Below are 17,139 nucleotides of genomic sequence, written 5' to 3'. Positions count from 1 at the left end.
TTGGTCTCATCGGGAAATTCCAAATCTAAAGAAAAAACTCAATTCTAAGTGTGATTGATCTGAATATATTTAAAAGCCTGAAGGGGAGAAGTGAAACTAGGGTGACATGTTTACACCATCACACACAACAACAATAATTCAAAAGTGGATCATTGAGAATCCATAAAGATTAGATCTACACACAAATTGTTTGAAAGGACAAAGCAAACATTATTTAAGTATAGATCATAGATAAGATATCATCTTTTTGAAATAATATGCTTGGCACTACAGCCTTGTTGTATAGTATGAGTTAGGGGTTAGCATGATAAGTAACCCACCAATGTTTGATAGCCATTGATTGGTAAAGAGGTCAGGTTTGGCGAATTCTTGTTCAAAACATATTTGACTCAAGGTTGATGAGAATGTGAATCTAACAACTAAAATGCTTGTCCTTCGTTTCTTATTATCAGCTCAAAACATAATCTTCTTGCATTCAAATACGGCATGGCAATTTCGAACCAAAGTAGTTCTCGAAATCGGGCAATAGAATCCAGTTCTGATGCTCGCCATGGAAAAATTCTTCTCCTTCACAATCACCAAAATTCTCATTATTTTGGTCGTAATTGATATGCAACTCAAAAGATTTCTTCGATAATTTTGGGTGCCATGCAAGCCAAGGTTATTTAGCAAAGACGCTTATCAATAACTTGGTTTGGTTAATATATAGTATGTCATGTTTAAGACAAGCAAGTTTTTGCCACACTTGTGTGCTTTAAACAATTATATCACCATGAGCAAATCACAGTCGAAGAGTCTCCTATGCATATGAGGTCGTGATAGATTGGAAATTGATTATGATGTTCTAACTGGTGGCCTTACTAATTGTCTTGGTCATATTAAACATAGGCTTCATATTATCATAGGTTTTGATAAGATCATATCTAGACTCATATTGATGTGAAAGGAAGAAGGCCAAAGATGAATTCTCTTCTAAAGTCCACTTTTGGGATTGATCTCCAATTTCGGACAAACACATGCGAGGCCCATCCCGAGATAGAGAACTCCTCATGTGTAGTAAGTATTCCAAATATTTTTGAGGAACTAATTGTAAATAGAGAAATTATAAGAATTAAACTGAAAAAAGAATAAAAAGATGAGGTTTCATCCATTTGACGGCTTAGAAGAAAAAGGAGAAAAAAAAAGAAACGGAAGAGGTGGAGAAAGAAATAAAAAGGAAGGGAAGAAAGGAAAGGAGAGAGAAGGGAGTATGGAGAGGATGAAACAAAGAAAGAAATGGGGAAGGAAGAAGAAGAAGAATATAAGAGGAGGAGAAGAGAAAGAAAAGAAATAAATAATCAATAAATAAAGGATCGTGTGTGAGAACACATAGGAGAAAGACGAAACAAAAGAGGAAGAAGGAAAAGGAAAGAAGAAGAAGAAGAAGAAGAAGAAGAAGAAGAAGAAGAAGAAGAAGAAGAAGAAGAAGAAGAGAAGGGAAAGAAAAGCCAAGAGAGATGGAAGAGATGGAGGATAAAAAATTGAAGGGGTTCGTGCAGGCAGAGAGAGTGGCAAAGGAAGTGAGAAACAAAAAACAAAGAAAAAATAAAAGAAAAGAAATAAAGGAAGAAAAATAAGTAAAAAATTATGGAGGATTCATTTTGATATTAAACGGATTTAGCTCAGAAAAATTATATTATGTATGGTTCTGAATTATTTTGTATTCTTATTAATTAGATTTATCTTTTAGATTATAGATCGATGAATCATGTTGTTCTTAGTTAATTGGTTACTTATGAAGGAAAGAAAATGATTATATTGGAAAAATAATGTAAAAAAGAAAGATCAAAATATGTTTATATCGAAGATATGCGATCATATTTTTGAAAGTATTAATGTATGCATTTTGAATTAAAAATTGCATATGATTTACACGATTTATAAATATTTCTTATTTAAAAGTATTATATAAAAATAAAATATCTATAATTTTAAAAACATATGATTTGAACTGTTATTTATTGTTTTATAAGTACTTTTAAGACATCTTATCAGAATTCATATGAAAACATTGAATTTGAAAATTATGAAAAAAAAAATTTTGATTATTATTAATTTGAAATAATATTATTAAATCAGTTTTAAAATAAAATATAAAAAGAGATACATTGGAATTCTTATTATGGTAAAAAGTCATTTGATTTAGATACTAATTTTTTCTAGGACTTGAGACATGGAATTATATGGTACTAATACCATGGGGGCTAAATAGGGTTATGAATCTTGTCATAAGAATGTAATATTATCATAATCATTAGTGCTACTATATATAGATATATATATATATATATATATATATATATATATATATATATATATATATATATATATATATATACATTAGTTATATTTATGAATCTTTAATTGTATTTATATGAATGGCGATCTTTGCGCTACAAATATTTTATGTTCTAATTTTGTGACATTAGTTATACTTATTCTTTCATTATAAAAATATATTTAGATATATTTTACTTTAAAAAATATTATTAATAAGTTATAATTTGAAATGCATATGAAGTTGATATTTTGTAAACCGTAAAAACACGATGAAAGATTTGATATTAAGCATCTTACATTAACAAGTCAAGATTCTAAATTGCATGTAAAGTTAAGTTTTTATAAATTGTATGAGCATAAAGAAAGTATTTGATATCTATGCATATATTGAATGCATAAGAAATTCATATGTTTTTAAGAAAATATTTATTTATGGTAAGGCTTTGAGTCACAATAATCATTGAATTATGGTTTGCTTATATATATTCTCTCGATTTTTTAGAGTTATATAACAAAAGCATGATGAATCGAGTACTGATTAAATTACATAATTAATCTATTGAGATTAGTATGTATTGATATTATTTTGTATATACATTATTTAAATTAGAATGTTATGAATTTTTAAGAAATTGTTACATATATTATGTGTGGATTGATTATGGATTGAGTTGTGTTATTAATATCTTATAAGTGAGTTAAATTACTGATTAAATTATATGATAAATTGTCTATGTTTTAACCTTGTATTCTTATATAGAAAAATCTATAGGATTATAGTAGTATTATACCGTCTCTGATTTTTTTCATTGGGTTGGGGCATCACATCATAGCTCATAAGTTGGGTACTATTGATGAATAATATCATAAGGTGGAAGAGACATGGGCTGCATGTCACTACAACAAGGCTATTCTCAACAAAGCTATATATAGCTATGGTAGGAGAAGCCTAAATGGCCATATATTTGATTAGTCATGAAGACATATTTGCTTGATGCCTTTGTTTAAAGTGGACAAGAGAGAAGATAAATAGTGTTTGTGCTTATTGACATGATGCCTTTTTAGGTCTTCCAAAGACACTTATCTTTTGTAAACTTGCAATTAACAAATCAACAAAAAAAAACTATTATGCTAACTCACCATATGAACCTAATTTGACATATTTTAAGGTGCAAAGCTATGTGATTGATAGAAGTATGATATTGAAGGATTACTACATATATGTCTTATTAATCCTCGTAACGGGCAACTGTTGTGAAAACAATTAACTAAGCAAAGCGTTAGCAGCCATGCACGCGTTTCACGTCCTCAGGCATCATCATCAGCCATGGCAAAGCAGGAGGCCTTCCTGTCCTGGATGACCGCTCCGCCAGCAGTGGCCACGTTCCGGGAGTAGCACTTGCTCCCGTCCCTGTACTGGTACGACGACCGGCTGCTTCCGCTCCCCCATCTGCCGCCCACAAGCGCCGATCCCTCCGCATCCTGCCGGTCCGTCAGCTCTGTCGTCGTCGTCGCCCCGGCCTGACCCTCGCTCAGGCTCACCACCTCCATCAGCTGGTGGAAGAGCCGCGTCTTCTTCATCGCCGGCCTGCCCGCCGCGTTCACGATCGCGGTCTGCACCTGCATGGGCGCATCCAGCACCGCCTGCGCCCGGGCAAGCCACTGGTTTCGCCTCGTCACTGTCACCATCGTCCTCTCTTTGAGGATGAAATCGATCTGGGTCACCGCCCCGCGGTTCTGCACCTGCACCTGGCTCCTCAGCTTGATCTTATGCCGCACCTCCGTGGTGAGGTTGCCCCTCGACCAGCTCACCCACCCGGAAAATCGTTCGTGCCCCTCGGCCCCGATCTCCGACTGGCCATCGGGGTTGCGCCACTCGGCGTTGCGGTTCATCTGGATGGTTGGGGCAAAGTACTCCACAGGACCAGCCTGCACTGCATCCGACCAATAGTCGACCCAGAGGTGGAGGTTGGCGTTCACGAGCCAGTGTGGCAGGGCGCTGCGCACACCCAGCCCGATCTCGTGGGGCCGCCCGTCGAGCATCAGCGCCAGGAACGGCGTCAGGTCGAGGTCGTAGGATGGCATGTCGAACGCGCCGATTGCCGCCACCGGGGACCAGAAGACGGGGTTGATGGCGCTCGAGTAGATGACCGGAAAGGGGACGTGCCCGCCTACGTACCTCCTGTCGATTGTGGCGTAGACCTGCCGAAACGCCCCGTTGGCCCGCGGTGCCGAAACCTTGGCTGCAGTTGACTGGTGAATATAGTTATTTCTCAATGGCATAGTATACCATGATTCATCCTCGCCATGATACGACACGAAGATCTCAAGGACGGCGCGGTAGGTGTTTCTGGGGATGGCGACGGTGGTGGACTCGACGCCTGTCTCGTTGTCAATACGATACCAAAAGCCGGATCCATATTGTCCGTCGGGCTTGGAGATGGGGAGGACGAGGTCCGCGGGCTCGCGGTAAAGGGATCTGACGGAGGGGTGCGCCGCATTAGACACTGACTTCGACCTTCCGTCGTCGACCGGGCCGCGGTAGTAATGGAGGGAGACGTTGGCGCTGAAGACGCCGGGAAGGACCTTGTTTGAGTTCTCCAGCATCATGGAGATAACACCGCCGCCATCAGCCAGGCGGCGGAGGAGGGCCGTGTAGCGGGTGACGTCCTTGTGGACGCGCCAGAAAGCGCCGCGAGCCATGGGGATGGGGGTGGCGGTGCGGAGGACCTCAGCGCCGTCGATCCAGATGGCAGCGACTCGGGACTCCTGGAGGTCTGTGGCGGCGACGCTGAGCTCGAGGACGACCCGCGTCCATGGGAAGGGGCAGTCCGGGGGGTGAGCATAGCTGGCGGAGGCCGGCGGCGCGCCGACGGTGTCGACGAAGTTCTGTTGGAGGACGACCAGGGAACAGTGCGGAGTCTGGGTGGGGAGGGCCGGGGGAAGGGTGGGGTCTAAGTGTTCTAGTGACATGCTTGGAATGGAACCTCTCGGGAGCTCAAGATTGCCATCAAAGAGAGACGGTGATGATGCCCCTGTGGTGCAAATGAAGGCGGCAAAGTAGAGATGGAGGAGGAGGAAAAAGGATAACTCATACCGACCGGGATGCATCTTCTACGTGAAGATCAATCTTTGTTGAATGACTTGTTTGTTGAGATGGATTGGGAAAAGAGAGTTATATAGTAAGGATCTGAAGAGAAGTAACGCTTAAAATGTGTGTCGCTCGTTGAATTGTTGCTGCCTTGTATTATTGCTAACAACACATGAGAAGGAGAAGAGGGATGCGAATTATAGGCTTTAAATACTTTGAGCACTTGGAGTCCTTCGATGAAGGAGATCGAGTACCAGGAGATCAGGATGCTTCCTCTCACTCTTAACTCTCTCTTTCTCGCGTTCGGTTCTCTGATGGGATTTCTCCTAGTATTGTTTTGTCTTCAGCGGCGCCACAAAGGGATCCAACACAAGATGATGCCGTGGGCCGTGCCGCAGAGCCCGTTCGTTTTGTTCTGTCGTGATGCACATGTGGTGGAGTAAAGCACAACGACATCCAAGAATTGGTGTCTGCAACCAATTCTAAAAGCTCAGATATTACACAAAAAGATTATTGTCAAAGGGAATATGTATTAAATATGTAATGACACAGAGGAGTTTCATCAAAGTTATCAATCAGTTCGGGGAAATTTATGTCTCATGAGGAATAATAAATAAAATATGAACAATTTACAATATGTTCCATGAAAATTACAATCAAATCTTTAGAATATTGCATTCAAATCTCCAGTGTAGTATTTGTTTTTTCCAACAAAAAAAGTTAAAAACTTTTCTACTTAAATTTTATTTTTTGTTCTCTACTTTCTCTTTATTATGTAAGATAAGATACATCAATCACAAATTAATTTAAATGCTACCACCTGCTTTCATTATCAAGCATTTGCTTGTGGCCTCTGTAATTGGAGACATAAATCTACTTTGAGATCACATCTATCCATTAAATTGCTTTTGCTTTAGTAATCCATTATTTTAAGGAGACGCTCTCTCTCTCTCTCTCTACTGCGTTAATATGCCTAGAAACTCGGCCGTGCACTGAGATCCTCACCTAACTCGTAACTTTTCCGGCTTACGAGACGGTAACGAATGCAGGTACGCACGCAAACAGTCACAAACCGCGGCGATAACGGAATCCTATGACTGTTCAGCTCCGACGCCTTCGTTGTGGTCAACCCAAAACCACGACTTCCCGCCAAAAAGAACCCCGGCGGAGTACGCGCCTCCATTTAGCTCACGCATGCGTCGATACCTTCCCATGGAGAAAAGAGATGAGGGGCACGAGCAAGTTGGCGATGGGAGCAGCGTTGACCGTGGCTGTGAGTCTTGCTCTGGTCTTCACTCTTCTACTAGTCCTTCTTGTCGACCTCTTCTGCTCCCTGCTCTGTTGCCGAAGCCGCCGGTGCGAGACGACAACCACGACGAGCTCCGGTTTAAGCAGCGCAGCGGCGTCAGCAGCGGAAAAGATGGAGCCTCCGCCTCTCTTCTCGACGGCCCTCGGCTTCCCTGGCGTACTCCAAGCCCCAACGAGCTTCCTCCTCAGCATCCCCAAACTGGAAGCAGCTGCGGCGATGCCGCCAACATCTGAGCGGGTGGACTGCCATTTCTCGATGGCGACGTCTTCGCCCGGCATACGTCGCATTTCCTCGGCTTCAAGTGACTCGATCTCTGCCGATCATTTTGTTCGCATCTCGAATCCCATCTACGATGGCGTCGGCGGTAGTCTTACCACCCCGTTCGAGACGCCTGGCACTTCACCTTCGCATTTCAGGTTCGAAGAAGACGAAGCAGAGTGTTCCCCGGCACTGACCGCGATGAGAAAGCTCCCGCCGATGCGCCGCACGGCTTCTTTTGTCGGATTACGGTCGGCAGCAACTTCAGTGAGTGCTGCAGAGACTTATAGGGTTTCCGTTTCTTCGTCATCCGATTCTTCTCCTTCTTGGTGACTTCCTCATATGTAGTTGCAGTGGTTACTGCTTATGGTCCTTTATTTGCACCTAGTTAGTTTTGATGGAAAGTAGCTTGCTTGGGGTGCTTGGTGCTTGATCTCTAATGCAGACCCTGTGAGGAGTGATGTTGCTACGAGTCCTGAGTTCTGCTGAAAAGGATCATAGTGGCGTGGGACGGAGGTCTATCGTCTTTTGGCAGAACGGCAGCGGTAGCTTTGTGTCTTCTTGACTTCCTTTTTCTTGGTTCCAGTTTCAAGGCTCAGCTGAGCTCCTTGCTTAAAAGCAGTGTCATCGTGCTGATGGTGAGCAGCTTTGCTTCATGTAACTTTTGGCTGCGCACATCAGGACAGCATCAATGCAACGGAGAACCTGTAGGAGCTGTTCTTATAAGTTGAGGCTGCTTATATAAATTGGATAACATTAGGACATCCAAAATAACAAAGATATGTTCAGTTCAGGAAGCCAACGTACCTCAAAAATACATGTACCAAAACTGAGCATTCTTCTGAATTGAGAAGTAATTGGGGCAAATTCTTGTCGAAATTGAAAGGTCGACAAGGATAGCATCGAAATCTGCACGACCACATGACAGTAAATAGATGCTTATCGATAAAATTATCAGATTCACACGAGCCGCCGCCAAATGGTCAGCATCATTCTCCAAACCTTACAGTAACAAGTGAAAAGACGGAATAAGTTATATATAATGCATTTGTTCTGATAGCTTATTTCTCCTGATAAAACCGGATGAGTGTTTCTTGAGCATCACTAGTTCAACCGAAATGCAATTCTAAGAACGAAGTCCTGCACAGACCCTGGTGAGCAAGAAATTTGATGTTGAGACAGTTGTGTTTCTCGTGAATTACTTGAAGATGATGGAAGGCAATCTCCCGGTGCTACTCAGATACCGGACAAGCTTTCTCGATTGCTTCCTCCTCTTTACGGCACAGGTCGAACTCGTTGGTGTAGTATACATGCAGCCCGCATATGCATCCATCTCTTTAGGGCAATTCTAGTGGAGCTCCTTCAGTCTGCAAGAAATGGAACACTAGTTGATTGATAATTTAATTGCTAAAGTTTTATTTGTAGGAAAACAGTTCAAACGAAATACAGTTTCTAGTTCTAATGGTTAAAAAAATATAGGAAATATTACACGAATTTGATTCCATCATTACACACTCCTAGATCATAATTAGTATGTAAAAGATGATATTATACTCATTAGGAGTTATAATGCTTAAAAGGAACAGCTAAATGTTTGCTGACAGATTTGCTATAGTTCATACAGAATAATAGGTGCCATCCAAATTGAAGCAGTTCAAATTGTGGATCGATATTTCATAACTGATGGCAACAAATTCTCATATACAAATGACCACGTGCTACCAGCTCTGCGGATCATTGAGATCGATGAGGCTGACAGTAAGTTTCTAGTTTTCAGCTGCAGTTTACAGCTCTCCACTACATGGATGACAAAAAGGAGCATTTCATGACTACTCATATGGTGGGACCTCAGGATACAAAAATTATTTTCTCATGTCTCCCTTCGCCTCTTGCATCGCTATCTCCCTTCTGCTGTCTAACATCATGCTGTCATGGTTTCAAGTTATTATCTCACACTATTCACTAAACCAGCACACCTCTAAAACACATAGAAAGGAAAATCAAAAGGACAGTAAAACTTGCAAATATAGCAACTGCCAGGTATAATAATATCTATGTGAAAACACACAGAAAGCAATGCTTGGGTACATGATAACATCCCCTTATTTATACATTTATTCTTGGGTACATCAACGTATCTACTCTCTGTAGCCAGTAAGGATTTTCGCCATTAGGAACAATAGCTTTTAATTATAGCACAAAATAGATGGTACTCTAGAATCTCTTGTAGCAACGATGGTTATTCTAGTAGTCATCATCATTTAATATTGTGCAAGCATCCATGATGACACTGTTTTTAGCTGATGAAGAGTGATATTCTTGCCCAGGCTACAATAAATCAATTCCACCAGCTATGTTATCTCCCATCTCTAGCATCTGCATTAATGTAGAACATTTGTAAAATGTGACAGATTCCATCCATCATGTGCCTATGTCATTCTCAACAAAAGAGCTAACCGTCTTCGTTCCCGGCTTATTTATCAATTCTCGTTTGAAGTTGAGATCAAAATTGGGAGTCATCAAAACACATATCATCACCACATATGCTTGCCAACTAGTAATTTTTCTATCTAGATTTTGCTCCCATATATCTGCATTTCCTTATATGCTAATAAGAAATTTGACTACAGACTGCTACATTAGGAGTGGTGCTAGCTACATAATGCAATTGTGCATCCTTGCAAAGCACAGCCATGGCAGATACAACACATGATTGTTCATATAAATTGTTTAGACTGATTTCCTGCTTATCCCAGTGTATCATAGGATAACAGAAATTAAGAACGGACTAATTCTGATCCAAAAACACGATCAGAATGTTTCTAACAGTTTATTCTCTACACATTTTACTTCAGTAGGGGCAATACCCTTATTATCAGCATGATTACTTGATTGCATTTAGGTTCTTATGGTGGTGATGATTGTGGTATTTTTTTTAATCATTGTTATAATAATTTCAAACCATCTCTAAATCATGGTTTTGTTTATCTAAAGAAGTGTAGTTGTAGGATGCAGAAGAAGGCATAACACTGGAAATTATTAGATATTATAAAAATAAATTAAGGGTGGCAAATTTAACCTACTTTCGTCTTGTGGATACCAACGAAAAAAAAAATTCAAAATTTTCCAATATATATGGCTGCCACCATTTGATCATCAAGAAAGAAGCACAAAAAAGGAACGCAAAAATCCATATTCATTTGAACAAATCACCTATCAACTAAACTAAAAGAACAAAAATCACTTAGGGATTCAAAGAATAGAGAGCCAAATCACTATGGTAAATGTACCGAGATCCTTACACGTTTAAGACGCAGCTAGTGACATGGCGGCCCTTGTCGAGGCATTTCTCCGGGTTGGGATCCTTCTTCTTGCACTTGATGAAGGCCACGTTCTCGGCCCGGCACCGCGTCGTGATATGCTTGGCAGCCGCCATGACGACGGCCGACGTCGGGATAGGCTCCCCCGCCGCGTCGACACTACCCGACATCTCGCCGATCTCGCCCTATTCAATCTGTGAAACCGGGGCCGCAGCCGGAGGATGTGAAGATCCATTATCTAGGGCTAGGGTTTGAGCTCCGTACCGGATCTCGTCTCCACAGATTCAGCTTCCTCCGTGATCCCAAAGCAGAAGCCGGGGTAGGACGGGCGATGCTGTTCCTGAAACGGCAGTGGGTACGGCAAACGAAAGCTAATTCGTGTCGTTAAGTCTTTCTTGGGCTTTGTCATACCCAACCCAAATTGGGCATGCAAGTTTATATTTAGGCCCGGCCCAAGTAAAGTCTTTCTTGGCCCTATACAAGCCGAACTCCATTCTATCTCTTCCTCTGCTAAACTTAGCCCTTGTTCTCTTTGGGACCTTTAGGAATTGATTCCCAACTCTCTCCCATCTTCTCCGCTCCTTCCCTCGTTCCAACTTCCCAATTGGATACCACCTCTTTGTTCTTCCTTCTCCATTGGTCTGTTTCCTCACTCCCGTGCGTCGAATTCATGTGGGCGCCGTGGGGAAACCGACTCCCACGCGGCGGAGCCACCACCACCGCCACCTCCTCTTTGCCACCGCCTCAGCTTCCGCCGCCCACTTCGTCCATCATCCGCTCATCCTCCTCCCTCAAGGACCTCCTCTCTCTCCTCGACGAGTACGATGCCCACGACGCATCCGCATCCCCGTCCCGTGGTCCGCGGCCCCCACCACCGCCGCCGCCTCCGCCGGTGATCCACCACGTTCGGTCGGCCTCCTCCGCCCTTCGCTTGTGGTGCTCCCCGCCGGAGGACCCCTTCGGCCTCCCACCGGGTGAGGAAAAGCGGGTCGTCCTCTACTTCACCTCCCTCCGCGCTGTCCGCCATACCTTCGAGGATTGCGCCGCCGTCCGGGCGATCCTATGCGGCCTACGCGTCGCCGTCGACGAGCGCGACGTCTCCATGGACGCCGGGTTCCTGCGGGAGCTGAAGGGCGTTCTCGGCGTCCGCCGGTGGCACCTCGGGCTTCCGCAGCTGTTCATCGGGGGGCGGCACGTCGGCGGGGCCGACGACGTACGGCGTCTCCACGAGGCCGGGGAGCTGAGGCGGTACGTGGAGGGGGCAGCGCAGGCGACTGGAAGGGCGTGCGAGTGGTGCGGCGACGTCCGCTTCGTGCTCTGCAGGAGCTGCAGCGGGTCCCGACGGTGCTACCATGACAAGGGCGGTGCGGGCGGGGGATTCCGGACGTGCACCGCCTGCAACGAGAACGGGCTCGTCCGGTGCCGGCGGTGCTGCGACCCTGACGCCGTCTGATCGCGATGGGACGGTCGACAAGGGCGTGTTTTCTTCGACCTCGTACGATTGTTTTCACGGGAGGAAGCGAGAGAGTTAATAATAATACGACCATAAAAATTCTCCAACTTCCCCTTTTTTTTTTTAATTGAAATTCCTCTTTTTTCTCTTTATTTTTTAATTAATATAAAAAAAGAAAGCTGAGAGGAATGGGGGGGGGGGGGGGGAACGTTCTATTTTTCTTTTACTGTTGTTGTTTTGATGGATTCTGAAAGTGATGATACGTGCAGAAGAGGAAGAGGGGATAGTGAGGCATCCTATCGACCAATATCATGCTTATTCCATCAAACGATCCTCGTTCCTCAAAATTAAAGGAGCCAATTAATATCACTCTTTCGTCCAAATGTGGTTCTTTCGTGAATTAGCATGTTTCATGTTACCAATCACATCCCTGCTACCGACTTTGTTCTTAGACCACACACTCTGTGACAACCGCTAAGCTAGCCGTCGGTTGTCATGCATCATAGAAGCTACCGAGAAAAAAAAAGATTAATTGAATTTTATTGATAGAATTTATCTACACAAATAGAATTACAAGGTATGATAATTATATAATTTTTTTTAATTAATAATAAATATAAAATATTTATTAAATCATTAAAATATCTAAAATCATGATAACATATTATTATAATTTTTATGATTTAAAATTTTGATAATATAATATCATAATATTGAGAGTATCATGATAATCTTATCATGATTTATTTTTCTCAATAATATTTTTTTAATATGGACCCCACAAGATGGTGCTACCATAAGAGACACCGATCTTCGACCAAAGTAGAAGATCATATGGAGAAGATCATTATCTATATTATTGATAGAATCATGATAACATATTATCATAATTTTTATGATTTAGAATCATAATAATATAATATCAAAATATTGAGAGGATCATGATAATCTTATCATGATTTATTTTTCTCAATAATATTTTTTTAATATGCCTCCTGTAAGATTGTACTCTTATCGAAAATATCAATCTTGGACCAAAATAGAAGAAATTACTAAAGATACGGACTTTATAAGAGCATCTGCAAGCTGATCAAATACGAGAGATATGTAGCTCATCATTTTGAACTTTATCATGAACAAAATGAAATCAATAGCTATGTACTTCATTCAAGAGTAAAATATAGGATTAATATATAGATATGTTATCCTGATATTATTACAATATATAGATAGAGGATCGGATATTGTAACAAATAGTTCATATAACAATGATTGAATCAAACAAAGTTTAACGGTTATAGAAGAACTACTCGATATTTAGCCTCCATAAAAGATTTTGCAAAAGACCATTATTTCTTGAAATTCCAAGAAATTGGATTGTGATCAAGAAATATGATATAAGCACTAATAGATGTCATGTCATCCTTATTACTAGCGTAATCGGCATCTAAAAATGCATGAAACAACATAGGAGAGCTTTTTTAAAAAAATAAGCCATGATCAATAGTACCCTTAAAATATCGAAGAAGACATGTAACACTTGTCCAATGATTGGAAGTAAGTTTGTGCATAAATTGAGATAATTAATTCATTACATATATATTGTTTGGATAAGTAAATATCAAATATCGTAGATTGTCGATAACTTGACAATATTCAGTGGCGTCGTTGAGATTAGCATTATCAAATAGGGTAAGAGGAACATATTGGCATCATAATAGTATTAGCTTCAACTATTTTAGTACAATTTAGAAGGCCATGAATACACTTCTATTGAGAAAGAAATAAACAATTTACCATGTAGATTACTTGAATACCAAGAAAATAACTAAAGAACCCAAGAACTTTGATAAAAAAAACTTATTTCCAAACTATTAAAAAAATAAATTAATTATTACTGGTTTATTACTAATAATAATTAATTCATACACATAAACTAGTAAAAATATGATTATGCGTTCATGAGAATAAATGAATAATGAATTAGCAGATTGAGAATTATGAAATCCAATTGAGACTAAATGTGTTTAAAGTTCATGATACCGAGGGACCTATCATAAAGAGCATCACATAATTTACAAACATGTTGAGAAAGATTATGATCAATAAAGCCTAGCGGTTGTCTCATAAATATATCATCAAAAATATGATCACGAAGAAATTTATTATTTATGTCCAACTATTGAAGTCCCCAATTCTTAGACAAAACAAGACATAAAATAGTACGAATTGTTATTGTCTTTATAGCTGGGCTAAATATATCATAGTACTCGAGGCTTAGACGTTGATAAAATCTCTTTGTAATAAGTCTTGCTTTATACTTATTAATGGATCCATTAGGGTTTCGTTTAATACAAAAACTTATTTACACCCTACAAGGTTTTTACTTAGATAGGATTGGATTAATTCTCATATACCATTATGTAACAAAGAATTATATTCTTTAAACATTGTTTCTCACCATTCAAGAATTTTGAAGGCTTAGTTAATAGTAAAATGCTCAAAAATAAAATTTTGAGATTATTTTATAAAAATAAAAAATATTTATTTAGTTTAAAAACCTGATTTTTAGATCTAGTAATCATTGGATGACTTCTTTAGGACATTTGGATGAGAAGAATTTAAAGTAAGAGTACTAAAACCAAACCTTACTATGATTTCTCTTGTTGTATGACACTTATGAGGTAGCTGAATGGATGATATGACATATTGTTCATCACACACTATTGAGAAAGGACATGGTGGGATATAAGTGGATAAAGTATTTAGATTAGTGGGTGGCGTTGATATACCTAAATGAGAATGATCATATGAGGTGACTCATATATTTAGAAAACCCAATCAATAAAGTTATTGAAAGTTGGCCTAAGTAAAATATTTATAAGAAAAAACAGATTTCACAAAATCAACATGACGAGAAATAAAAATTCTTTTGGTTGATGGATCAAAACATTTAAAGGCACTTTGATTAGTGAAATATCCAAAAAAAAAAAAAAAAAACATATGGTTTTGGTTGAGCTTTCAGTTTTTTTTATGTATGTAACTTCTTAACAATATATAACATAGACACCCAAAAACATATAATTTACTATAGTTATAAGTGGATCTAAATAGTTTTTTTAAATGGTGAAACCATGTTTAAAACTAGAGCGAGCGGCAATTTGATAAGATAAGTTGATGTAACAAATATATAAGACCAAAATTGAAGAGGTAAGTAAGCTTGAGCAAGGAGTATAAGACCAATTTAGATGATGTGATGATGACGACATTCTGTAATCCCAATATGTTCAGAAGTACATGGAGGGGTGAGAAAATAAGAGATTTAATTTGTTTCAAAAAAGTTACCAAGTTTTTGAAATACATCGTCATTATCGGAGTAAAATAAAATAATAAATCATTGAGAAAACTTTTCAACGATAAGCTTGAACTTTAGAAAATTAATAGATATATCATATTTTTACTTCATAGAAATAATCACATGTAAATTGGTGAAGGACCCCAAATATCAAATAATACTTAAATCAGTCATGAGATTAAATTAGTTAAGGACCCCAAACATCAAAATATATAAGTTGAAGAGACGAATTATTTATAAGAGATAATATAGAAAATGAAAGCTTTTGTATTTTATTGCATTTACATGAGTTACACGAAAAGGGATAGTAAGATGATAATGATAAAGGTAAATTGTAAGAATAAATAATATAATTTAAAACCTTAAAAGAATGATGTCCTAAGCGATTTGTAGTGCCTTGATAGTGGAATAATTTATAATGGAATAATTGGCCACTCATAAACTCCATCTATATCCCGTTCCTCTATGAGATGTGCCCCTATGTTGAGATAAAGTAAAATTTCAATAGAAATATTATTAAAAAAATATAATTTAAAGATAAATATTAGATTCACACAAAGAACATTAGAAAGTAAAAAAAAAATTGAGAAAGAGAAAAGGTTTGTAAAACCAATATAAGTTATTTTAAGACCTTTACCATCACCTATTATGATATCATCTAAACCACCATAATCTTAACGAAGAGATAAATTATTCAACTCAAATATGACATGATGAGAAACCCTAGAATCAACAAACGAGTTTGATAAAGGTTGAAAAGATTTAGTAAAATGATCATACAGTGGTAGTAATGAAAACCGAGTAGGTGGTATAACAAGATATATATAATAAGATAGGTATAAAGGCTAAAACATGGAATAACAATTTGCAAGCGATGATATTTCTTAGCAACATAATGTTACAAGTCACATATTTGACATATGACTTTGTTGTTAAATTATTAATTAGATTTGTTAATACTTTTATTATGAGATTATTGCATGTTGCCTTTAGAATAATACCACATTGTCTCTAGAATGATTGTTTAGATGGTTGTCTTACTGGTTGTGGATCTTACCTTTATTGTTAAAATTAGCTTTATTAGCAAGATTGATAATAATAAAAACAACATCATAAGATTATGACTCTCACTTAAGATAAGTTTCTTATTATGAGGTTCTTTAAAAGATATAGGATTATCACGAGTATGAATGGCAATCAAGATTTCCTTGTAATTTAAACTAAAATCATATAATACATGAAAAATTATCTTTTTATTATCAAGAGATGCATCAACCATAATAAGTGCATTGAGTTTTAATAACATGCATATAGTTAGAAATAGATTTTGGGCCTATAGAAAGTTTGAAGATAGTTTCTCAAAGTTGCATGAGACATCATGAGATTGGTTGGCATGCATTGTTGTAAGCTTGGATCACACTTTATAAGAGAATTTTGTAGAGATTAATTAAGGAATGATTTGAAGAGAGAGAAGCAATAATAACACTTCTAAGAAGATGATCTTGACGGATTACAAAAATATATTTAGGATTAACAACTTCAAAATTATTGGCACTAATCATTTGTGGAAAACAAGTGATGGTGTCATCTAATATTGAGTATATCAAGATGTATAGTTTGTGGATACGAGTTTAAGAGAAGTTTAGATTGCAACGTTAATGGAGAGAGTGTTTTTAAGAATAAGGAGTTTAGAATGATATGAGATGAGTGATTAGTTGAAGATATATTAACAGTCATATTAAAAATTGGAAGTAAAAGACTTGAAACAAATTACAGAATGGCTCGCTAGAGTATAAAGCCCAATAGAAATTGTAATGCTAACTTACAATAGTAACAAAGAGTTTTAATGCTAACTTCTACCATGACGAAGAAGAAGGTACAAAACAATAATAGCAAAGAGTTTTAATACTACCTTCAACCACGATGAAGGAGGTACAAAATAACAATAACAAAGAAATGATCAAAGAAAGAAAAAACTTCATGGAGTAACCATGGCTTTGATACCATGAGAATAAATGACTAACTAAATTTTAT

General features: G+C 38.6%; 3 protein-coding genes and 1 pseudogene across 3 annotated transcripts; 2 read left to right on the top strand and 2 right to left on the bottom strand.

The window, feature by feature from the left end:
* Positions 1–3,627: 3,627 nt before the first annotated feature.
* Positions 3,628–5,430, bottom strand: LOC135679712 (peptide-N4-(N-acetyl-beta-glucosaminyl)asparagine amidase A-like). Its single transcript, XM_065193692.1, has one exon. It carries the CDS (start codon positions 5,428–5,430, stop codon positions 3,628–3,630), a length of 1,803 nt encoding a protein of 600 aa, XP_065049764.1.
* A 1,187-nt stretch (positions 5,431–6,617) lies between these two features.
* Positions 6,618–7,439, top strand: LOC103992156 (uncharacterized). Its single transcript, XM_009411759.3, has one exon. It carries the CDS (start codon positions 6,636–6,638, stop codon positions 7,308–7,310), a length of 675 nt encoding a protein of 224 aa, XP_009410034.2. The 5' UTR covers positions 6,618–6,635; the 3' UTR covers positions 7,311–7,439.
* Positions 7,440–7,916: 477 nt separating this feature from the next.
* On the bottom strand, positions 7,917–10,491 carry LOC108953332 (NADH dehydrogenase [ubiquinone] 1 alpha subcomplex subunit 8-B-like; annotated as a pseudogene).
* A 448-nt stretch (positions 10,492–10,939) lies between these two features.
* Positions 10,940–11,868, top strand: LOC103992155 (uncharacterized protein At5g39865-like). The gene has a single exon (XM_009411758.3). The coding sequence runs from the start codon at positions 10,968–10,970 to the stop codon at positions 11,748–11,750; it is 783 nt and encodes a 260-aa protein (XP_009410033.2). The 5' UTR covers positions 10,940–10,967; the 3' UTR covers positions 11,751–11,868.
* The last annotated feature ends 5,271 nt before the right edge of the window (positions 11,869–17,139 follow it).

The sequence above is a fragment of the Musa acuminata genome, chromosome BXJ1-7 (genome assembly GCF_036884655.1).
Source record: "Musa acuminata AAA Group cultivar baxijiao chromosome BXJ1-7, Cavendish_Baxijiao_AAA, whole genome shotgun sequence".
In the NCBI taxonomy this organism is placed as follows: domain Eukaryota; kingdom Viridiplantae; phylum Streptophyta; class Magnoliopsida; order Zingiberales; family Musaceae; genus Musa; species Musa acuminata.
This window is presented reverse-complemented; position numbering and strand designations above follow the sequence as displayed.